The 25,856-nt window shown below is 39.1% G+C and overlaps 1 protein-coding gene across 2 annotated transcripts in view; it reads right to left on the bottom strand.

Annotated features, from left to right (window-relative positions):
- NUP98 (nucleoporin 98 and 96 precursor) overlaps positions 1-25,856 on the bottom strand; it is an 85,254-nt gene that overhangs the window by 5,020 nt on the left and 54,378 nt on the right. For both annotated transcript variants that reach the window (XM_080911234.1, XM_080911235.1), the window contains exons 19-29: positions 24,295-24,472; positions 22,324-22,488; positions 16,151-16,333; positions 15,451-15,604; positions 11,761-12,190; positions 9,644-9,873; positions 7,096-7,362; positions 6,147-6,304; positions 4,657-4,800; positions 3,493-3,635; positions 529-750 (exon numbers count right to left, since the gene is read on the bottom strand). In XM_080911234.1, the coding sequence (XP_080767360.1) occupies positions 529-750; positions 3,493-3,635; positions 4,657-4,800; positions 6,147-6,304; positions 7,096-7,362; positions 9,644-9,873; positions 11,761-12,190; positions 15,451-15,604; positions 16,151-16,333; positions 22,324-22,488; positions 24,295-24,472 (2,274 nt within the window). The remainder of the gene's footprint in view (positions 1-528; positions 751-3,492; positions 3,636-4,656; positions 4,801-6,146; positions 6,305-7,095; positions 7,363-9,643; positions 9,874-11,760; positions 12,191-15,450; positions 15,605-16,150; positions 16,334-22,323; positions 22,489-24,294; positions 24,473-25,856) is intronic.

The raw sequence follows: 25,856 nt of genomic DNA, 5'->3' as shown, positions 1-25,856 counted from the left end.
GCAGCCACTCAAATGGGCAATCTCCTCTTTAGAGGACCACTTCAAACTTAAAAGAACAAAAAGTTGGTTATAATCTCTTCAGAGTTGGAGTCACCACAGGCAGTTGTGAGTCACCCAACACAGGTGCTGAGAATTTAACTCAGATCCCATAGCAAAGGAGCAAATGTCTAACTGATGAGCCATCTCTCCAGGCCCTTTGAAATTTATCACACAGCTATATCTAACAGATGTTTTAAGACAGTGGTTTTCAACCTTCCTAATGTTGCAACCTTTAACACAGTTCCTCATGTTATGACCCCCCCAACCATAAAATTATTTTCATTGCTTCATATCTATAATTATGCTACTGTTATGAATCATAATATAAACATCTGTTTTCTGATAGTCTAGGTGACCCTGCGAAAGGGTCCTTTGACTCACAAAGGGATCGAGGTCCGAAGACTGAGAACTACTGCAAGCAATCCCTCACTGAGAAGGAATCCTTGAAGTGCTGGGTATTCCCAGTGGGTTCAATGACTTTTCACTCACCCCGAGTTGTCAATGTGCAGGAAGACAAAGATGGCCCACTCCCAGAGTCCTTCACTTTCCAGCTGACCAGCATAACTGGCCTGTAGCACACCCTCACACTGCTCTGAGAGATGGGCGTAGTTAAGAGCACGCAACACTTCCCGAAGGTGCCAGCTTAGGCGGTAGTCCAGAGGGTCTGCAGTTATGCTTCGGGGTTCCAGGAGCTGATTGAGCTCATAATGTCTGAGGAGAAGAAAGCATTCAGTCAGGATACTAAGCTGGCAGGTCTGTACTGTCCAGGTTAACTGTTCTGTGTCTCAGGACACAATAAAATAACCAGATGGCTAAGTATTACAGAGTCTCATCAGTAGCCCCTACACAGAAATGCCAGATACCTCTCAGAAGAGTGTCATCTAACAGGTTTGTTGGAAATGGTTTTAACTATGCATTTTACTATTCCAGCATATGAACTTTTACAATGTCCATTCTTCCTGTCCTTTCTTATTATAGTATCTGCTACTTTATTTCCTTTTGGTTTTTCAAAACAGTTTCTCCATATATTCCTCACTAAAATCTGCCCACCAAGTGCTGGGGTTTAAAGGTATGCGCTACTACTCCCCTACTCCCCCCCCCCCCCCCAGGCTTAATGCTTCTAACCTCTTAGAAGTGAAATTGCTGGGCTGGAGAGATGGCTCAGTGGTTAAGAACACTAATTGTTCTTCCAGAAGTCCCAAGTTCAATTCTCAGCAACCACATGGTTGTCACAACCACCTTTAATGGGATCTGATGCCCTATTCTGAGTCTGAAGAAAGCGACAGTGTACTCACATATATAAATAAACATTTTTTAAATTTTATTTTTGTTGGATATTCTCTGTATTTACATTTCAAATCATAAATAAATCTTAAAAAAAAAAAAAAAAACAAAACAAAGTGAAACTGCTGAGCAGTGGCAGTGCATGCCTTTAATCCCAGTCAGAGGGAAGCAGATCTCAGTGCGTCTGAAAGTCAGCGTGGTCACAGAACTAGTTCTAAAACAAACAGGGCTGTTAGAGGGAGAAACCAGGTCTCAAACAACCAAAAGAAAACAAAAACAAAAAACCCCTAAAGAGACAAACAAAACAAACCACACCAAACCAAAAAACTTCTGGACTGGCAAGATGGCTCTGGGTTATTGCTCTTATTATTTCCAAGTCTGCCAACTTGAATTCAGTCCCGGGACCCACATAGTGGAAAGACCGATGGGCTCTCTTAAGGTGTCTTTAACTCTCATAAGCAGAAACATGCAAATGAACTGAAACAAAAACCTTTCTTCTTGAAAAGTTTTAAGAAAAAAATTTAGCTGGGGGGGGGGGGTCGTAGTGCTAACCTTTACTTTAATACCAGCACTCAGGAGGCAGAGGCAGGAGGATCTTTGTGAGTTCAAGGCCAGACTGGTCTACAGAGTGAGTTCTAGGACAGCCAAGGCTACACAGAGAAACTCTCTCTCAGGAAAAATAACAGCTAAGGAGATAGCTCAGTGCTTAAGAGCACTCACTGCTTTTGCAATGAAGCTGAATTCAGTTCAACACCCAGCTGGTGGCTCACAACCACCCATAGCTCTAGTTCTTGATAATCTGCCACCTTGAGTGCGTTTATACATGTAGCCAAAAGCAGTCACATACACAAAATACAATAAATTAAGTAGTAATTAAATTTTAGGACAGGCACCTTTAGTCATAAGCAGAGGCAGATCAAGGTCAGCCTGTTCTACAAGTGATTTCAGGACAACCAAGGCCAAAGAGACCCTGTCTCAAAAAAAAAAAAAAAAAAAAAAAAAGATTCAAATCTTAACAAAAACCAGACAGCACAATTTAAAATAATTCTATTTTATAACTCTGTGTTTAAAGGAAGCAGCTTGAAGAGTGACCTGTTTGTTATCTGTGAACAGTTGAAAGAAAACCAAAAACCCTAGTTATGTCTAAGAACTAAAGAAGCACCAAAATATCTTATTTAGATAAAACTTCATGAGTTAATTTATTACAGTTAGATAAGCCATTTCCATCCCCATTCCCCAAATTTGGTTTTGTTTTGTTTATTTGAGACAGGGTTTCTCTGTATAACAGAGCCCTGGCTGTCCTGGAACTCACAGATCACCTGCCTTGCCTCCTGTTTTATTTTTTTTTGTTTGTTCTGCCTTGTCTCCTGGAGTGCTGGGATTAAAAATATGAGCCACTACCCAGCCCATTGTCTTTTTTATTAAGAACTTATTTCAAGGAGGCACATTACTGTAATCCTAACTCATAGGAGAGGGAATTCTAGGCCAGACTATTTAGAAACTCAATCTCAAATTACGAAAATAAAGAAAAATACAGAATGTATACAACATACAGAGTACCACTACACACCATACCAAATGCTAAAGAGGACATCCAGCAATTAGAGACTGGTACTTCACCAGTGAGAATGAGAAATAACAAGCATTCTTGTTACATTGCCTGGGGGTCTGAAACTGTCAGGCTTTTGTGAACCACTCTCACCTCAATTTCCAAGTAGTGACAAAGACCTGGCTTAATGCAGCCAGTTTTGTAAATAGCATAGCACCTTTATCCCTAATAGCCAAACTAACAATATCTAACTACCCACCAGCAAATCAGTATGTAAATTACGCAAAAATCTGCAGTGCCAAAACAAATATCCACCCCACACCAACTTCTGCTGTTCACATTAACACGGATAAATCATGCTGAGTGAAAAGAAGACAGGCACGAAAGAATATAAATGATTTCAATTATGTAAATTCCTGAAACAACAATATTAATTTATAGTAACAATGCTTCCCTAAAAATTTAGGACTGAGAATTAATCCCTAAATCACATTAGGAAGTTTCTGTAGCGACAGAAATGCGCCGTGTTGACAGTTTGCTGAGGTAACTCCTACCCCACTGTATCCTTAATTATCTCAGTGACATTGACTGGAGTGATTACCATCCTGAGCTTAGTTTACCTGTCACTGTAGAGTTTTAGAAGATGAAAGCAAACATCTTGAAGTGGCCTCCGGGAGTCCTTTTCTTCCTCTACCATACAGCCACAGCCCTCCAGGTAAGAAGGAAGAGGGGAGCAGGCATATTTATCACCCTCAGAAGTATTCTGAAAAGGAAGAATTCGAAAAAACATTTTAACAGTTCTTTTCAATCAGTATTATTTCAGTTATTAAGACACCTGTATAAAGAAGGTCTCTGTCAGTGGTTCTCAGCCTTCCTGATGCTGAGACCCTTTAATACAGTTCCTCGTGCGGTGGTGACCCCAGCCATAAAATGACTTCCATTGCCATATCATAACTGCTATTTTGCTACTGTTATGAACTGTATGTAAATATCTGTGTTTTCTCATGGTCTTAGGTGACCCCTATGAAAGAGGTTGCTTGACCTCCAAAGGGGTCATGACCCCACAGGTTGAGAACAGTGATTCTATGTAGTTAGTCCTGGGTGTCCTGGAACTCCCTATTTAGACCAGGCCGGCCTAGAACTCACAGAGATCTACCTGCCTGCAAGCACTGGAAGTAAAGGGGTGCACCACATCTGGCTCAAAACAACTTTTTAACTTCAATAATAACAAGGGATATGAGATATGACATTGAAGAATTGCAGCTTAAATGTTAATAAGGGGCAAATTAACTGATGTCATCTGGACTGGTGGTGCTGCCCTTCAGTCCCAGTCCTTGGGAGGCAGATTTGAATCTGGTCTACAGAGTAAGTTCCAGAACAGCCCAGGTCTACACAGAAAACCTGTCTCAAACACTCCCCACAAAGTAAAAAGAGCCCTCCACTCCCCTGAAAAGAAAGCAAATGATAGAAGAAGTTGAAGAGGAACCCTGTTAGAGGCAAGCAAGGTGAAAGATAAAGTTTTGAAGTTGCTGGGTCTGTTTCAATTTTATATTACCTTGAAAGAGGGCAGTCAACAATAACTATTGTATTATTTGATGGTTTTCTTCTATGACTTAAAAAACTTTTTTGAGACAGTCTCAGTATGTAGCCCTAGATGGTCACCTGCCTTTTGTCTCCCAAGGCTGGGATAAAAAGGCTTGCCCACCATACCCAGCTTGCATGACTCCTCTAGAAAGACAAATCACATACGAGTTCTCACCTGGCTCTTCTGAATACACACATACCTGAAACGCTTCTTCATACATGCTGAGAGCCCTGGAAATGGAGGCGGTTGGTGGAAGCAAATACCAAAGATGGACAGCAAGTGCTCGTTTCCAGTCGAGCTGGGAGCACACACTGATTTGTTTCTGTTCTGAGAGCTGCCACACCTGCAGGACACCAGAGCAATACCACGTTAACTTCATATTGCTTCGGGTACTACTGCCTGTCTACAAGGTGTTTGCTTATCTTAGTTTTTTGTTTAGTTTTTGAGACAGGGCCTCATTATGTTCAACAGGCTGGCCTTGAACTAAGAGATCCTTCGGCCTCTGCTAGGACTAAAGAAGTATGCCACCACACCCAGTCTTAATGCTACGGCTTGGATGTGAAATCTCCCATCCCATTTTCTTGCCATAATTGGTATGAGAAAGACATACAGACACAAGAGCTAATTACAGAATAAATAGCAAAAACTGAATTAAAATAATTACTCCACTATTGGTAAAATGAAGAGTCGTGGTTATTAAAAAGAGCAATACATTTGAAAACTGTCCATATACAGTAAATTGAAGAAACTGATTTTGCTTCTGTATAAACATTTGTATTCACAAATATGAACTTATACATCAATATAGATTTTAAAATGTCTGAGAAGACATAGTCATGTATTGTTTACTATGTAAATATTACTGTGATATGGGATAGATTTTTTTTTATGTATTTTCGTAAGAATATGCATGTCATGGTGTGTGAAGGTCAGCAGTTTTTAGAGTTGGTTTCAGACTTGATAGCAAGTGATTTTCTTTACTTGCTATGCTATCTTGCCAGCTCCAAATTCTATTTAAAATTTTTATTAATTAATAAAGTATATAAGATAATACATTTTACCCAGTGAGATGGCTGAATGGGTAAATCCTGAGGACCTTTTGACTCCCAAGACCCACCTGGTAGTAGACAATCAACTCTGGCAAGTTATCTCTTGTTCTTCATATATGTGTCAGAATGCATACATACATGCTTGAGAGCAAGTGTGCAAAAACAAATGTAATACTTTTTTTTTCTAAAAATTGTTTTTTTGAGACAGGGTCTTCTAAGTAGTCCTGGCTATCTTGGACTCTCTAGACTAGGTCTGTTTAGAACTTGGTCTAGATCTCACAGAGATCCATCTGAATCTATATCCCAAGTGCTAGGACTAAAAGTGTATGCCACCATGCCTAGCTATATGGCATTTTTTGTTTAAAAAGATTTTTATTTATTTCAGTTATGTGAATGCAATGTTGCCGTCTTCAGACACACCAGAAGAGGGCACCAGATCCCATTAAAGATGGTTGTGAGCCACCATGTGGTTGCTGGGAATTGAACTCAGGACCCCTGGAAGAGTAGTCAGTGCTCTTAACCCCTGAGCTGTCTCTCCAGCCCACCATCTGACATTTTAAATATTTCTACCTAGAAATAAGGCCAAACCGCCAGTTACCTTAATAGTGTAAAATTTACAAGAATATTAGTATGACATTACCGGTTTTCCAGCTAGCAGAGCAAATATACGCAATCGCTCATCGTGGATGAAGGAGTCAGCCTGGAGCTGATGCCAATCAGCCAACTGCATGGTGAGCAGCTCTCGGACTGATTGGCTTCCCACCAGCTGAGATAAAAGAAGGGCAAGGCGATGATCACCTACAAGAGAAACAAGTTTTCTGATGAGGACTAAGGATCTACAGGCCTAATGAAACACAGGCTATTACCATCTTCTTCCAGGCTTTGATGAAAGTTTCAGCTCAGCAATTGTCAAAGGAAAATGCCAATTTTATATATTTAAAAACCGCTGAGAACCAGGGAGTAGTAGTAACAGACACCTTTAATTTGGGAGGCAGAAGCAGGTGGATCTCAGTATGTTTCTCAAGACATGGTTTCTGTCAAGGTAAACTCCGTGTACCTGTGACACTTAGATAACCCAAGGCTACTTTAAACAGATTTCCTTAGCCTAATTATGGCTATTAACTGTGGAGGTCAAGAAAAGATTCTCTAATTTGACCAGGCTTTTTTCCAGGGAGCTATCTTTGACAGGCAAGGATACTTACAACTACACTATGAGGACAACCTGGACAACAACTGTGAACCATCTGCTGCCCTATCTGCATACATGTGTGCACACTCTATGAGTTACAAAGATAACGCCCTGAGTACAGGTCACACATCTAAGACTGAATCTTAGAATGTGGGTGACTTTGTCCTGTTGCTTTCTACTTACCTGCATTTTGATTTTTACTACAAATGCATATAATAAGAACAACACAGTTTTAATTAAGTAAACAATATTTAAGGTTCCAGAGAATTGTTTAGGAAAACAAGACATTGTCTCTAGAGGAAACAACAATCTTACGTGGATCTATTTAGAAGGCAAATTACAGTTGAGGGGCAGGGATAGTGTGGGGGAAGTAGGTAGTGGTAGAGCATCTCAGTCCTACCTGATTGCTGTGCCAGACAACAGGCCTCACTAATTCTACTGCCTGTGAGGTAGCTGAAGACAGCCTCTATGGGACTGTCTTTTCGGGTTAAGGAGACTTCCTCTTCAATCTGAGGTGCAGCAGTATGGGACAGCCAGCGGGAAAAAGCTCTTCTTCGCTCCAGAGTCTGAACGTATTCGTTGGGCTCATCCAGCTGGCTGTCGAGCTCCTTCAGGTGGCCCCACAGAGCTTCACATAACGTCCATGTCAGGCTCCAGTGCTTCACAACTAAGAAACCAATGATTTAAAGTTTGGCAATAACTCTTGAGAGGCCATCATTAACTGTGGTGCAATATATATCAGCATAAAAAACACTCATTCAAGTTGGTGAGCTCACTTCTGCCAACTTGTTCACCTCAGTTCATAAGCTGCACAAGTAAAAGGTGTATTTGCTCACTCATGTATCTGTGTGTGATACCTGTGACACTTAGATAACCCAAGGTTACTTTAAACAGATTTCCTTAGCCTGATTATGGCTATTAACTGTGATGGTCAAGAAAAGATTCTCTAATTTGACCAAATTTTGCTACAAAATGTATTTAAAAACTTTTTTATGTATATGAGCATTATATCTGTCTGTCCGTCTATGCACCATGTATGTTCAATATGTCCACAGAGGCCCAAAGAGGGCATTAGCTGGATAAAGATAGTCGTAGGTCTCCATATAGGTGCTGAAAATCATTTACCATCTGCACTTCATTCCCCAACAACAGCAGCAGACTGTTAGCATTCTCAGAGAACTCTGGTAGAAACACAGCCACCGCTAGGGCTGTTATCCTGCAAGTTGACATTTGAGTGGTGTCGCGCACACACGCACGCTCAAAATATAATGCTGGGCCTGCCATATGAAGGCGCCACAACGTCAGAGAAAAGACAGCTGTTTAACGAGAGCAAAACTGCATATTCCAGTTAGGAAACTGAATCCGATAAAATCAAAATGAATCAAAGACTTTAAGACCTGAGAATTTAAACTGATCCAGGGAAAACACTGGTTAAATGCTAAGATACAGGCCTAGGCAATGCTTTCCTGCAGAAGAATCTTAAAGCCCAGCGAGTTGGTCATTATCATTACTATACATACTCAAGTAAAGAGCTTCCATACTGCAGAGAAATTCATGGTAAAAAGACAGATTATGTAACAAGAGGAAATCTTTGAAATCTGTTTGTCTAATAGGGGATTAATATCTAGAATAAAAGGCAACAACAAAACCCAAACAGACAAGCAAATCAGCAAGTGGTTATGCAAATGTGCCAACAATTTCCAAATAAAGTACAGATCTTTAGCCACCAGAAAAATCAAAACTCCCATAAGACTGTGTTTCACTCCAGGTAGGATGATTAAGAAAAAATAAAAACTAAACTATTTAAAAATTAACAAGTACTGATTGGCAGTGTTTAGAGGACAAAGGAATTTTTTGTATGCTGTTGTTGGGTATATAAATTAGTCCAGTCACCATGAGAGAGCATGGAGGTTCCTGAAAACATTGAAATATTTTATATTTTAGCTATAGGATTTCTTACTCCAAAGGATGAAAGTCAACTCAGAAAAGAGATTCCTGAACACTGTGACTGTAGCCTGACTCCTAACAAGTCAGGGAATAGCCTTGATCTCCATCTTAAACAGAGAACTGGATAAAGAAAGTGGAGTCTATATTACATGGTGAAGGTTTACTGAGCCATAAGAGGAATCAAACTTTGGCATTTGCAGGTAAATGGATGGTAAGCAAAGTAAGTCATCAGACTCCAAATAAAACAAAATAAAACTGGCATTCCATGTCCTCTTTTATAAGTAAAATTTAGGAACAAGGAAGTTAAAAAAAGACAAGCTGCGCTTAGTGGGCTACACAAAGCGATCCTGTGTCAAAAAACAAAAACAAACAAATAAAAAGACAGACACTTGAGAGTAAAAGGAGACCAGGAGGGATACGACAAAAGTTAAGGAAATAGAGGGAGTTCGTCGATCGGAGTATGTTTACACAGACAAACACATGCCAATAATAAAGGGCAAATAGCTGCACAGCAGCTGACCAAGTGATAGCAATAACCCTAAACTTCCTACAGTAACAGCGAGCACGGTTACCAAATAAATGTCTGTGTTATTTGTCAGTCAAAGGCTTCCTTCCACCTACTCTCGTGTCACTATTATTGATTTTAAATCTAATTGAAGGCAATTCAATGAAGTCAGTAAATTTTTAGAGGGAAGTTTTTTTTTCTTCCTTTCATAAAGATGATTTGCAAAACACACACTTCAGTATCATGGTTTGAAACAAAAGGAACACAATTACTAAAATCTGAGGGTCTGACCAGCTGTGGGTATTTGAGGAAGTATTTATAAACTACAAGGCATAAGAATGATTAAAAACAGTAGCTTATAATTTCTCCTTGTCCCAGGTGAACTGCAGCAACGTGCAAGCACAGAAATTACCTGATACCCATAAGGAAACACATCCTCCTAGAAACACGCTATTAACCTGACTCCTGGACAAAGGGCAGCAGCATGTGTACTCACTTGGTAGTTCCAGTAAATCTCTGGGTGATTCCTTAACCCAATCTGCATAATCATGAATGACTGAAACCCCAGGATTGGGGACAATGAGAGGACACAGCTCATCTACATGGACAGTGCTATGTTTTAATTTGAGCTCTAGAGGTTTCTGGTATAACTGCAGATCTTCATCCAGCTTCCTCTGTCTCAAGCCGAGTTTTTCCAAATGAACTTTGAATGGAGATTCAGACAGACTAGAAGAAACAGCAGATGAGTTGAATCAGAAGTGAAGACAGCTGAAATTTCCAGACAACCAAACTATGCTTCCAACATACATATTTGACTTCCAACAGAATAAAAGGTATTTCACTGTGATGTTTGTACTTTGAGACAGAGTTTCATGTAGCCCAGGCTGGTCTTGAACATGTAATTAAGAATCATATTGCATCTCTCATCTTCCTGCCTTCAGATGCCCCCAAAACGATGGGATTACAGGCATGCAGGCATGAGCCACCATACTGGGTTTATGCTGTGCTGGGAATGGAACCCAGAGCCTCATGCATACTATGCAAACACTCTATCATCTGAGTTCTCAGAGCTTAATTCAATATGTTGTGGTTAGGGGCAGAGGATGACTGTAGAATCCAAAAGTAGGTGTCAGATACCCTAAAGTGAGAGAGTTGCAAGAGGTTATGAGATACCCACTGTGGGTGCTGGGAACCAAAGTTGGTCCTCTGGAAAAGTAGGAAAAAATCAAGAGTAAGTCAGCCATCTTTACAGCATCAGCTTCTTAAATCTAATGAGGTCTATTAAAATAGTAAGAACTTTGTATTTTTCAACATGTGTAAAGTTAGTGAACAATGATTTCCATGAATGAGTAATGATACAAAGTGTAAGAAGACCAATAAATTTTAACAAAGCACAGCTCAGGGTACAAGTATGGGAGTCGGTAGTTACTTGTTTCACTACGAATTTGGACACCACATCAAAAGTTATATGTAAAATGCCTAGTTTACAAATACTTAAGTGTCAAAAGTTACAAAAGTAAGCTTATACATACTAAATATTTTCTTCAGATATGTCTTTTTTAAAAAAGATTTATTTGTTTATTTTATGTATATAAATACACTGAGCTGTCTTCAGACACAGCAGAAGAGGGTGTTGGTTCGCATTACAGATGGTTGTGAGCCACCATGTGGTTCCCTGGAATTGAACTCAGGACCTCTGGAAGAGCAGTCAGTGCTTTTAACCACTGAGCCATCTCTCCAGCCCTTCAGATATGTCTTATATAACCCTAAACTTGATATACAGCCAAGAAAAGCCATGAATTTCTGACTCTCCAGCCTTTATCTCCCAAGTGACTAGATTATATGTGTGTACCACCACATATGGCCAGATTCTAAATTACTTAATTCCTTTGTTTGTATGTGTTTTAAATTGATGTGCAGAGATTGAGGTGAGGGTCTTTGGCAGGCTAAGGAAGTGCAGTTCTTTTTACTGGGCTGTATTAGGACTTTAAATTAATGTATTCAGAAACTTTAGGACTTTCTAAGATAGCTTCTTAATATAGAACTTAGATTAGCTACTAACTTAGGATCTCTTCTGCCTGTCTCTAGTGCTGGGATTATAGGTATGTACCAGCATGCTCATAGGCTACACATTTAGATGAGCGTGAAGTCAGTCTGAACTTGATACAATTTTAAAAACTAATATTAATAATCTCCATAATGATATAATATCATAATCTAGAGTCAATTAGTAAATTTAAAATAGATTTTCCTCAGATGTTCATAAAATTGATAGTCTTTATTTTTCCAAATCAATTCAAAAATTAATAATCTTATTCATTTAATCCACACATAAACTTATTAGGATTATAAAAAAAATACATAAGAAAGCTGTACATACTTGGTGTAAATGTAATACATTTTGCATGGTGATTACCAGAGTACTTAATTGTCGGGACTACATAGAAAAATATGATATTATGTACACAACATATATAAAATACATATTCTTGGGTTAAAATTTTATATAGAAAGATATATAAAAACAGGGTGCTGACCTTGGGTTTCTTGATAACAGAACAGCCCCAATTACAATGTGGACATTTTCCCAAAGCATCAAGAAACATAACTCACGATTTAACAGCTACTGGATTGGGCAGGAATCCGTACTCCATAGAATCAGCAACCTGATGATTTTCCAGTTCATGAGAGCCATGCAGTTGTTCTCCACTATTAGCAAGAGTCCAGTTGGGACCCCAACCAACCCGAAATGAACGTCCCATGAATAGAGCCATGTCCATCAAGAGTTTCCCTTTGCCATATGTAACAGATTTTTCAAGAGGGACTAGGCCTGGTTGCCTGCGTATCCCCACTGTTTTTAGCTGAACCTCAGGGGCGGGGCTGGGCACTGTGAACACAGTGGCCAGTGGCAGAGGGACAGACCAGGGGGATGTGGATGGGACGTTCATTAGAGATGACGTTCTGGGAGTGCGACATTCTTGCACAGAGGCACTTGGTGAAAGGAAAGTTCCACTTGCAAATTTTGATTGCAGCAACCCACCAACTGAAACAAAGAGGAAAAGACTCAACAACAGTTTGATTTTTCACTAACAATAATAAAAATCACTATAGATGAAGATATTCAAACAGATTTTACAATAATCACCTTTTTTTTTTTGGAGACAAGGTCACTTTGTAGCCTAAGTCCTAGAACTTATAAAGGCCAGGCTAGCCTCAGGAGATCCACCTGATTCTTCCTACTGAGTGCTAGGATCAAAGGTGTAGATGAGCTATAATAATAATTTTTTTTTGTTGTTGTTTCTCCAGATAGGATTTCTGTGTATAGCCTGGTTGTCTTGGAATTCACTATGTAGACCAGGTGGGCCTTGCAGTCTACCTCCTGAGTGCTGGGATTAAAAGAGTGTGCCACAATATTTACTTAAAAAGATTTTAAATATGTGCATGTTTGTGGGTATGTCAGAAGGACTGTAGCTGCCCGTGGATGACAGGTGTCCAATTCTCCTGAACCTGAGTTACAGGAGGTTGTGAACTGCCTGATATGGGTGCTGGGAATCACGCTTGGGCCTTCTTCAATAACGGTATGTGCTCTCTACAATGAGCTATCTCCAGTCCACAATACTTACTTACCCTTTTAGCTATGAAATCAAAGCAAGAATTTTAATGATTTTATAAAGGAAAAACAAAAACAAGAATCCTTGAGGATTACATTAATAGCAATGTTAAAGACAATTATTTGTACATTTCCCTTTTCAGTAACAGTGACCAGGAAGCATTACTACCATCACTCACATTTTAAAACTGAGGAAACTGGGCTTAGAAAAGGAGCCTTTCAAAGTCCAGTGCTATCAAGTGATATGACTGGGTAAAACTGTTCTTAAGGGCCACATCCTTCCTGAAATCCTATATGCAATAAAACTATTTTAAAAATGACAGATGCAACTGGAGATAATAGTGAACTAGATCAGTCCCAGAAATAGAAATGCTGCGTATTTTCTCTAATTTATGGGTCATGGATATTACAGCATTATCTCTGTACTCATGACACTAAAGTAGAAGAAAAAAAGGAAAGCAAAGTAGTGGTCATAGGAGATGGTGACTATGCTAAAAGGACATAATGGCTAGAGAGAAGAGGGCTCAGCACTTAGAAGCATTTCTTCCTCTTGCAGAGGACCTGAGTTTGGTACCCAGTGCACACATACAACCAACCATGACTCCACTTTCAAGAAATTTGACACTTCTGATCTTTGTAGACACTACATGCACCTGTTATACATACACACATGCAGACAGAAAAATTCAACACAGGTAAATGTAAAAATGTTGAGAAAATATCTGCACAAACACAGCTTTATGGATAAGTAAATTACAAAATCAGCAGGTGTGGTGGCACAGGTCTTTAATCTCAGCACTCTGGAAACAGAGGCAGGCAGTGAGTCTGGAGCTAGGAGCTAGACTCATCTATACATTGAGTTCCAGGACAGCCAGGGCTCACAGAAAAACCCTGTCTTGAAAAACCCAACAACAAAAAACCCAAAACAAACAAAAACCCCAACAAAATAAAACCACAAAAAAAAAATCCCATACAGATCAAAACTGAAGTTCCTACATTATAATGCTCAGTGCTAGGTTGGAGGAAATGTTATTATGAAATGCTTTAACAAGCTAAAGTATTCTTTTACTTAGGATAGAGAGATGGCTCATAGGTTAAGAACATAGTCTGTTCTTCCAGGTGACCTTACCAACCCTTAGCAGCCTATAATGTCTGTGACTACAATTCCAGGTAGTCAGACATGCTCCCTACACCCCAGTGTCTTTAGGTAGCAGGTACACAAGTGGTGCAGAAATACACACAGGAAAAAGTATCAGTACACATAGCATAAAAAAACAAATATTTATTTGAGATAAAATATTTTATTGTGAGTGCAAATCTAGTATGTTTTAGGCTAGCCTCTTGCTATAAATCTCAGGCTGGCCTTGAACTCAGTGGGTCAGAGAATGTGCGAGCTACCATGTCCCTCAATTATTTAATTTTGGTTTTTAAATTGTGTGTGTGCATATGAACATAAGGGAGGTGGTTCACTCTGCTTACAAGGTGGGTCCTAAGAATCAAACTTGCATCTGAGCCTTCTTGCGGCCCTTATCTACCTTTTCAGAAAACATTAACAAAATTTTCAGTGGCAGTTCTTTAGCTTTCAAAGTATTTTGAATTACAATTGCCTAAATTCTCATATATATCAATATTCCATAATCTTTTTTTTTTTTGTTTGAGATTTTCCAAGAAGAAAAATTGTGTTTCTGCCTGCATGACTGCACCATGTGTATGCAAGAGGGCACTGTATAGCATGGACTAGAGTCACAGGTGGTGTTGAGAACTGAACCCAGATTCACGGACAGTAGCTAATACTCAATTTCTGAGCCATCATCTCTCTAGCCAGTATTCTATAAAGTATAATCTGCTATCCTAGTAGGGAAGGGAAAAGTTTTAAAATTTAGTATGTGATTACCCCACAGGGATTTTCAAAACTTTAAAGAAAAGTAGATACTTGAAGTTTACTATCAATAAAAGCAGGAAGACAATGTAAGGACTAAATAAAAGGAACATGGTTAATTTAAGGAATCTAAGTACAGTGGTTGCGTTTAGATTAGGGCTTATATGGAATCCACACTCACAAGTGACTAAAACATGGCTCTCACTCAATGATCACGTGGTTTCCCAATAAAGAGACGTAAGTTCAAAGGCATAAGTTAATGCTTAAAACCTGCATGTCAGCACTTCTACTTTCTTTGTCTTAAAATGTGTATGTGTGTGCGTGCTTGCACACATGGAGGTCAGTGGACAATTTCAGGAAGTAATTTCTTTTCTTCCACCATTGGGATTCTAGAGCTCAAGCCCCGGTCATCAGGCTTGATAGCAAGTACTTTTTAGCAGCTAAGTCACTGACCCATTTAAAAAAAATATTTAATGTGTATGCATGAGTGCTGGAGGCCAGAAGAGGGTGTCAGATCCCTTGAAATTGGAGAATAGAGGGTTATTAGCTACCATGTGGTTTCTGAGAACTAAACCGAAGTCCTCTGCAAGAACAAGTGTTCTTAGTAGTTGAGTCAAGCTCCCAGGTCTTGCTGTGCTGTTCTGGGTAACCTCAAATTCATAGCAATGTCCCTGCCTTAGGTGGTAGGAGGAGTATATAGTATGTACTAAAAGAAATATGCCTATTGCTATACATAGTTTTCAGGGGTTAGAAGAAACATGAAAAGTAGAATCCAGTTCGACAGTTCTTGAAACCAGCACATTTTATACTGTACCTATGGAGCGGGATTTTGATGAGTGGGAGGCAGAAATGGGGAGCCTAGGAGAACAGATTTCCTGAACAGTCTCTCCTTTGGAAGGGAAGTGGCCGAAGCGTTGATCCATGGCATCTACATCTTCTTCATCAACAAGCAATGATGCTTTCATGATCTAAAAAAGGCAGTATCTACAGGATGAGTATTTCCCACAATGAAAAACCGTAAGAAATATGCAGTTTATAGGAACTAAAGTTTCTTTTAAAGCCTGTGCCCAGAACAAGTATAACATTTCTGTGAGTACCACACTATTGCCCTGTATGCCTCATTCAGTAAATGATTTTAAAATGAAACAAGCCAAAGGCTAAACAAAAAGGCTGAAGCTAAAGGATGAGGGAGAGAAATTAAACATTTACCATGTTTCTAAAAATTCTATGTTTGAAATCTCAAAATTACTTTATAAAGCAGACGAAGTATAACTTAAGAGAACTATTAGTTGTTAAATGGCTCGTCTAAAGTCAGGGCAGTAGGTCTTGTAAACAGAGACCACTTTCTCACCATCAATATAAAGTTTCCTTACTGAATAGAAATAAGAAGCCCAAATCCTTTTCCTTTATAGTGAGGTCTTAACAGTTTTACATGAATACTAAAAGAGACGTGATGGGACACATATAATAGTAGTTTGGTTTTCTGTCATAGTAAGGATGGGCCAGAACGTCACCTGTAAAACATGTGGATTAATTCCCAGTGAAGACGCAATATGTGTTGAAGCGGACACGGGCTCCTGATCCTCAGGCACACTCTCTTCTAACACAGAATCCGGAACTGGCTCCTGGGTGATATCTACCATGTCACTGTCCAGTTCCACAACCCTCCCTAACTGTTCCACTTCTGGGCTCTGGCTCTGTAGACAGCAAAAACAGAGAAGCAACATTCAAATGAGCCAAACAGAGTAATGGTAGATCAGACTAATTTTACTCAGAATATGATAAAGAAATATTATATTCTGCATGTTGTAAGAGTTGAGAGCAGACTTGTTATAGAAGGTTTAACAAAATGGTTCACAGACCATCCTTTTGGAATTACCATGAGCCAGAGTGTAGTATCCAATACCCATACAGTGAGTGGTCTTCAGAGACAAAAATTATGCCTTACTTCTCTTAGTTAGCAACCATAATTTCCTAGTTTACACAGGGTCACCTTGACTTCCCAATGACTTATAGTTGGAAGTAATTAGGAAGAGAAAAAAGACACCATTATTAAGGATGTTAGATGAGCACTTCCCCAAATTAACATTCTTACTACACAAATAATTCCACCGTTAGATGTTTGTTTTGTTTGCATGTATGTATAAGCACTGTGTGTGTCTGGTGGGAGAAGAGGTGAGAGGACAGGCTTAAGATTCCTTGGGGCTGGAATTCTAGATGGCTGTGAGCCTCCATGTAGGTGTTGGGATCTGAATCTGGGTCTCTCTGACCCCATTCTTCACGGTTTTTTGTTTTGTTCTTATTTTTTGTGATAGTTTCTCTGAGGAGCCCTGCCTGCCTCTGCCTCCCAAGTGCTGGATTAAAGGTGCACGCCACTACCGTCTGGCTATAAATAAGTTTCTAGCTAATAGTTTTGGTTCTGGAATTTGTTCTTTTGGGTGACTAGAGTCAGCTGTGCTCTGTATGTGCACTCTTATGTGAGATGTGGGAAATGTTCTCAATTTCTCTACAAGGGTAAATAAGCAGCAGTATTATGGGCAATTCCAACCTGGGAATAATCTTGTTTTAAAGAATCAAAGTTACATCTATATTTATAAAGCAATTTTAAAGAAATAATTGTTACAAGCAGTTAACGATGATCTAAGGAGATGGCTCAGTAAGTACGGTGCAAGGAGATACATTAGATCTAGAGCACCCATGAAAGAAGTCAGGAGGCATTGTGGGGCACAAGCAAGGGGCTCTCTGGGCTTCCTGGCCAGCCAGACTAGCCAACTGGTGAGTTCCAGGTTCGATGAGAAACCTTTCTCAATACCTGTTATCAACCTCCAGTCTCTACACATACCAGTACATATTTACTTGTGCACACACGAGTTTATGATAACATGCTTATAAAGTATAAGTGCACTATAAATAAACTAGTTTAATACAATTTATGTTATGTCCTAAACACACACAGAACCTAGTAAAGTGTTAACAAGTGACCGAGACAATTCATAAAACATTTTCAAGACAAAAGGTAATTATTTCTCCCAATAAGCTATAATTTATACCATATAACTCATCCCTGAACAATGTCTGGCTTATTTTCCATGAGTACCTTATTTTATGCTATGTTTTAAAAAGATGCGTGACATAAGTATTTTTCTCATTTTTCTCCTTTTAAAGACAGGGTTTCATGTCACTTAAAAAGTTAAGTTTTGCAGAGACTAGAGATATAGCTCAGAGGTTAAGACATGGTTTGATTCCCAGCACCCACATGGTGGCTCCCACTGGTCTGTAACTCAAGCCCCCAAGGGACACAAAGATGCAAGCAAAGCATCTATAAACAAACATATTCAAAGAGTTTTATTTATATTTATTCATACTGGAGAATAAATATAAATAAATACGTAGGCCTGGCTGGCCTTGAACACACCCTGCTGTCTCAGCCTCTCCAGTGCTGAGGCATTAGTTATAAGTTATTGTGAACTCTGAACAAAAATAGCCGTTATTAGTCAACATTTTCAATTTCTTCATTAATTGGACATTTACTATGCTAACCTGCATTCCTTAAACAAATAGCCTTACTGAAAGAATGGGAGACCCCATGAACAACTAGAAACCGAGCAGCCATTGTCCAAGGTGTATCAAGTTGTAGACAGTGCCCAAGACTATTTTAATAAAGTTAGATAATGCTCCAAAGGCAACAATGGACTTAGGTCCCAAGTTAAGTGACACAGCATATTCCTCACATGATCAAGGCAAAGATGGGTTTCTTCAACAACCATGCCCCATTCCGCCCCCCCCAAAAGAAAGAAACAACAAAAGAAAGAAAGAAAAAGATTTAAGGTGAAGCTATTAGCTCATCAGACTACTTTTATGCATTAAATTCTTGGGGGATGGAACCTGGTGGTAAAGTAAGGAGCCTAGTAAGGAGAATCCTAATATGATGCTCCCATGCTAATAAGTACAGGAAGCTTTCTTCTCTTTGTAGTTCTGACTGCCCTGAATCTCACTATGAAGATCAGACTTGCCTCAAGCTCACAGAGATCCACTCACCCGTGTGCCAGGTGCTAGGATTAAAGGCTTGAGGAACCAAAAGCCCTGTGTATACTAAGTACATGCTAAGCTGAGCTATACTCTCAGCCAGAGCTCCATTTCAACAAATGTTCAACAAAGATATTCCACATCCTATCAGCAAGATTGGCCATATCCTCAGTAGTTCCTCCTGTTTAACACCATGTATCAAACTGTATTATCATTTCTTACATATGTTTGGTCTACTAGGCAGTCAAGGCTTGAAAACAGAAATTATGGTTTGGTGCTATTTTTACCTAGTAAGAAGAGCATCAACTAATTCAGTGAACATGTGCTTTTGTGCTTTACACCTAATGCAGCATCTGGCACAAAGCAGAAAAAGCAGCTGACCATAAGGACAGGTAGGAAAAGAGGGAAGGAAGAATGGTACTAAGTTACTATCCTTACTATCATATTACTGTGCTTAACATGAGGTTTAGGCTATACCAAAAAATCCTTCCCTACAGCACTCAGGCAAAGTGGGAGGATTTCATAGTGACTAGGTTGGAGACAAAGGCACAGGACAGACACCTAAACAGAGTGCTGAAGAGCAACATTTTCTATGCTGTACCTTCACACACAGTCATTAAAGCCAGAAAACATCACCTAGTAAATGGACAAGCAGGGAGGAAAATACAATAAAGCTGAGAAACTAGCAAGTTCCTGGAATGCCTGTATGGGAAATAAAGTATACCTAAGAAATTTCAACAAACTCAACAAACTACCCTAAAATAGATTTTTAAAGAAATCTTTGCAGACCAGTTTTCAGAAGCCAGTCAGAATAATAAGACGTTGTAAACTGAGGGAGAGGTCTGTGGGAATGAAAGGCATTTTCTGGATCAGGCCGTGTTCATAACTCAGTTTAGAATAGTGTCCTTTTATTTTAAGTCACAGCAATACAAATCGTATCCCCTAACTCTGATACAGTTTTTCCTGAAGAAACAAACAAACAAACCCCCAAACTTTTAAAATTGGAGATGGCTCAGCAGTTAAGAGCACTTGCTGATCTTGTAGAGAACCCAGATTTGGTTTCCATATGCACAGGGTGGCTCACAACACAAGTTCCAGGGATCCGATACAGAGACTATATATAAATATAAACAAATCTTTAACAATCTTTTAAATTTCTTTGAACATGAGGTTTCTGAGCAAGCTGACTATCTTGATTTACTGTTACTGAATTCGGGTTCATTTCAATGACAAGGTTGAGGTAAAAGCTACATCTATGTCTACCTGAGTGTCAAAGGTTTCACACTGTTCAAGTTTCAAAATCTGCTCAGAGAATGATTAAAGATTAAGTATGTTAGAATCCTAGGGAAGATCCATGGGACTCACATGACGGCTGACCTAAGAGATCAAGATTTTGGGGCTGGAGAGACAGCTCTGCAGTTAAGTGCACTGGCTACTCTTCCAACAACAATATATGATCTGATGCCCTCTTCTGGCATGGAGATGAACATACAGACAGAACATTCATTCATATAAAATAAATCTTAAAAAAAGTGGAAAAAAATCATTTTTTCAACTCTATATTGTTGAAGCAATCACCTAGATACTGGAATCAAAACCAGGAGCTTGAAACTAATAAAATCACAGGAAAAAAAAAACAAAAAAAAACTTTCCACAGTAGCTTAATTTGCCTACAACAAAGGATCATGTGTTAACACTCTTTTTTTTTACCTAGAAGTTACAGAAGATTATACTAAAATTTTGTTGCTTAGTCATACCTGGTTTTGTAGGAGCAAAAGCAGCATTGCATAAATGACCCTTAAAATAAAACACAAATTTTCCTAAATAGCTCAAGAAACAACTTTCTGTGTTTTCTATTTTCCTTTTTCATTATAGTCTGAGGTAGTCTGTCATCTACTGTGTGTGAGTGGGGTGGGGGTGGGAGCAGGGAGGGTTTCTAGAGCTTATGATAATCAGTTTCTCCAAGAAGGATTCGACAGTAAGATTCTTTGACTCAAGAATGAAAAGAATGTCTGTTCTCCATTAATTCAGATCGTTCAGGTTGTTACAGGTGCCAAGTACAGCACAGGATCTTAGCAACTAATACTAGTGATTAGCCACTGGTGGTTTCTATCTCCCTCAAATGTCCATGAGCCCTGTCTTCATACTGCACAGACAAAAGTTCCCTCTCATTTCTGCTGTCTACCAACTTCTTCAAACCAGCCAGTACCCTTGCTCACTGTATCCTATTTGCCTAATCCGAATCCTTAGCAGCTCTCTCTTGGCTACAACTTGTCCTGAGACATCTTTTGCTCTCAGTTTTTCAATTAGCTTTTGACTACTATACTGTTACCTGCTAAAAGTAGGAATTTAGATTTTTTTCCCCCTTAGTTTTTGGTTCTGGTGATTAAAGCTGACGACCTACTGCCAATATTGCATAAATTTACTGTTTACCTAAATGGAGCTTTTCTTTTTTAGCAATATCTTTATTACTCTACATGTTTATCAGTAGAAGGGAAATTTTAAAAAGATTTGATTCTGTTTTTAGAAAACACAGCAGGGGGATGGGGAATACCAGAAAGAGCAATCTGGAATAGGAGTCATTGAAAAAAAAAAAGATAGATAAAAAATATCACTTACAGATTTGAGAGAATGTTTTACTATGTAGCACAGGCAAGCCTAAAATTTTCTATGTTGGTCTGGCTATCCTTGAACTCAGAGATCCAACTGCCTCTGCCTTCTAAGTCATTTATGAGCTTTGTTTTGGTTTCTTTCAGGGATACCATTCCAACATCAACATTTATCACACCCTCCTCCCCCATACAAAAAAAACATGAACACAAGATTATTCAGAAAGTGCCTCCCCAGAAATTATTTAATAAATCATAAAAATCACACATCTGAGCAGCCAAAATAATTGTAGCATGGAAAATATCCCAAAGGTCCTGTTTTTAGCAGCTGAGAGGTAGAGGGTGTTTTACAAAATCCCATAAACTCTCTTTGAAGGAGTAAGTCAGTAAGTTAAAAATATCGGTTTAACTTGATTGAGTAAAAACCACATTCAAATGAAGGAAAATCACTTTACCATTCAAAGAAATAACCTAATAATTTACAAACCTTTCCCCATGGGGACAAAAGGCTTATAATGATTTAACAATACTGAGAAGGGGCATTACACAAGTAATTTTAATAAACAACACAGTCCCTAGTCTAAGCTAAATCGTTTACTTGCTTTTTAAAATTATATATTTTTATAACAATTATTAAAATACAGTATTACAAGTTTACCTGAAGTATAGCAAACAAGTTGAGAAGAAACTAAACTCTTGCAGAAAGCTCATCTGACTTTTAAAGAGATGGAGGTAAAGAATGAGATCAGACTACACATCATGGAATCAATAAAAGTAGGATTTACTTTGCATCAACCCTACACAAGCAAAATGCTATCTCAAGTCGATCACTGATCAAAACATTACAAGTCCAAATGAGAAAAACTGAAAGTTACAATCTGTAGATGAAAGATCCAATCAGCAAGAGAATTCTTTAAATCTTGAGTAAAAACCAGCAGCCTTGCAGCATTGTGCGCCCCCTCACATTAGTTCCAAGGGCTGCACAGCTGCGAAGCTGAATGACCTCTGACTTCTTTATCATAGCTGCATTCACATTCTCTGCCCTTCTCTACCTGAGGTGGGGGTGCAGGTTTGCCATTAAGAGTCATCTGGAAAGTGGCTGCCTGGCCTGCAGGGGGTAAAGGGGCAGTCTTCAGCTTCTTTGAAGTAGTTTTGGGGGGGTGTTCCTCCTCTTCTTCATCAGAATCTTGAAGGCCATACTTGGAAAAATGGGAGACCTAAGAAGAAAAGAAACCCAGCAAAGTCAATGATTTAACAGTGTTCTCATCACTCTTTCTATAATATCTACCTTTGAAAAAGGACAAAAATATATTATAGCAGGGGCTGGAAAGTTAGCTCAGCAGTTCAAAGTACTGGTTGCCCTTCTAGAGGAGGATTTCTAGTTTCATGGGTCCCCATGCTCTATTCTGGTTTCCAAGGACACAAGGCACAGAAATAAGTAAATAAATTTCAAATAAATAAAGTAAAAAGAAATGTTAATTAAGTATCAGTGTGTTAGTTTTCTATGATTTTGGCAGCATTCAGTGCACACAATAGTTGCTCAAAATTAAGTGAACATATGCAATATATTATATATTACAATGAGCTGGGCATAGGGGCACACAACTTTAGTCCCAGCAGTAGGGAGACAGAAGCAGGTGGATCTACGTGAGATTTAGGCCATCCAGGTCTACAAAGCAAGTTCTAGGACAGCCAGGTTGACAAAAAGAAACCCTATTTGGGGAAAACAACAAACACCACACACACACACACACACACACACACAGAGGCATCTTAAAATGTAATCACTCAGGGCTGAAAAGTTGGCTCGAGAACTTGTTACAAAGATCCAGGTTCAATTCTAGCTTACTACCTCCATGAGCACTGGCCACTAATGTGGTACACAGATGTGCACAGAAAACACTCAACATAAATTAGCAAAAATTAATTAATTAATTGATTCAGGCCTGGAGAGATGGCTTAGTGGTTAAGACTAACCACTTAAATCTTAACTGGCTGCTCTTCTAAAGGTCCCGAGTTAAAGTCCCAGCAACCATATAGTGGCTCACAACCATCTGTAATAGGATCTGATGCCCTCTTCTGTCATTCAGACATATAGGAAGATAGAACATTCATATGCATAAATAAAACAAAAGATATATAAAATGCAATCATCCTTGACCTCTGACATATACTAATCAATTGTTCACTACCTACACAAAGGCCTTCAACCAGATAAATTATCCAACCAGCCTAGAAGAAGAAATTACTGGATAAGATATCTAAAACAAGTAGTAGTCAACCTCTCCATTTTCAAAAGTATTTAAAAGTTAAAATGACAATTACGGTCCATGCGATGAATGGTTCAGCAGGTAAAGAATTCTTGCTGCCAAGTCTGACAATTTGATTTGGATCCCCAGCTCTCACATGATACAGAGAACTGACTCCCCTAGGAGGTCTTTTGACATTCACTTGTAAACTGTAACATTTCTGTACCCACACATCTGCACATGCACACACATAAAAACTGTAAAGAAGGGGGAAAAGTTATTGGAACTAGGAAGATAGGTCAGTTGGTAAACTGTTTGCCATGTAATCATGAATACTAGAGTTCAGATCCCCTCTTACTCCAACAAGAAGCTGAGTAACAACTACAAGCCCAGCCTTGGAGAGGGAGTAGTAGTTTTGGGTTCTTGGAGCTAGCTAGCAGCCAGTCATCTGAATTAGGGAGCTCTAGAGTCAGTGAGAGACAATAAGATAAGCTGGGTAGTGGTATATGCCTTTAGTTAAAAAAGCAAGAAGTTCTTAGACAGCCTATTCTACAAAACCAGTGGCAGGTCAGCCAAGACTACACAGTGAGAACATGCCTCCAGATTAATGAATAAATAAACAAACAGCAACAGAGGAAGACACCTGATACTGACTAACAGACAGACACCCCGCTGCAAAAAGAAAAAAAAAAAAAAAAAAATTAAAAGAGACAAAGATTTTTGATGAGTTCATTCTGTAACTCCAAAAGCTAGAAGTGGGTTAAGTAAATATACCTTAAACACCCAAGAGCCAGTTTCAGGCCGATACTCTTTGAACTGGGCCCCTTGCTTTCTTGAGACTGCTTCTAACCTCCCCTCATAATTGATATCAGCAAGTCGATCTGGACTCTTTATTAAACACCGGGATGTTTTATCTGTTGGCCAAACTCCATCCAGAGTAACTTCAGCCTTCCTGTGAATTATAAACAGACAAAATGTAAATGCTTTATACTTAAAAAACAGGAGTGTAGCCACGATGGAAGACTAATAGACAACTGCAATGTGATCTAACTATTAGAGCCCCGGTCACATATTTGAACAACTCCAGACACACAAAGGTTCTTCCACATTCATACTTATTGCTATGCTATTCACAGTGGCTAAGATGTGGTAATAGCCTAGACACCTATCAGATGGATGGATAAAAGAAGTATATAATTTTTTTCAGCAGTAAGAAAAAAAAATCACGATATTAGTAGGAAATGCAGATCATTATATTAAGCAAAGTAAGGCAAACACAAATGCAGGTTTCCTCTCATGTGCAAAATCTAGATTTAATACATGTTTACACAGAGGCACAGAGTAGAGTTCCAAGATAGCCAGAGCTACATAGTAAGACTCTGACTTGAAAAAAATCAACAAACAAAGCAAAACAAAACAACAAAAAGATGAACTAGAGATGCAACTAACACCACTGTAAATAGCAAAGACAGATCTGAGGCTGGGTGTGGAGGTTCCAGGACTTAGGAGACAGAAGCAGAGGCCAGTCTATAGAGTGAGTCACTATTTTGTGGGGGGAGAGGGAAAAGCAAACAAGTGGGGCTGGAGATGACCCAATGGTGAAGATCAGACTTGGGTTCAGTTCCCAGAACTAAGATGTCAGCTCAGAACCATCTACAATTTTAGTTCCAGGGTTACGTGAAAACTCTTCTTGGGACACTGAATGTACATGGTAAAAAGACATACATGCAGTCAAAACCTTCATACATATAAAATAAGAATAAATATAAACAAACAAAATAATATTAACAACAACATAGAGGGAGAGAGGAAAGGATGAAGTGATTCCTTCTAACTATTCTGCAGTTGTTTCAAACTGCTTGGAGCTAGAAATGGCTCAATGATTAAGAGTATATACTGTGGGGCTAGAAAAATGGCTTAAGGGTTAAGTGCGCTGGGTACTATTATAAAGGACCCAGGTTCCTTCTCAGCACCCCATGGCAGCTAACAACAGCCTGTAATTCCAGTTCCAGGGATCTGTCAGTATCTTCTAATACGAGGACAACAGGCAGGACTATAGTGAACAAACATATATATAGTCTAAGTACCCTAACAAAAGAGCACATACTGCATACATTTTTAGATGGGCCTGAGTTTGGCTCCCAGAACCTACACTGAGCAGCTCACCAATACTTACAACTGCTGAAAAAGAGGGATGCAATGCCTTTGTCTCATCACGGACATGCACTTGCTCCAGTCAAAATTAATATCAAAAGAAGAGATTAAGAACAAAGTATTGGGCTCAGTGGTTAAGAGCACTGACTGCTCTTCCTGAGGTCCTGATTTCAATTCCCAGC

The sequence above is a fragment of the Micromys minutus genome (assembly GCF_963924665.1).
Source record: "Micromys minutus genome assembly, chromosome: 2".
In the NCBI taxonomy this organism is placed as follows: Eukaryota; Metazoa; Chordata; class Mammalia; order Rodentia; family Muridae; genus Micromys; species Micromys minutus.
The sequence above is the reverse complement of the archived record's forward strand: the minus strand, read 5'-3'. Positions and strand labels throughout refer to the sequence as shown.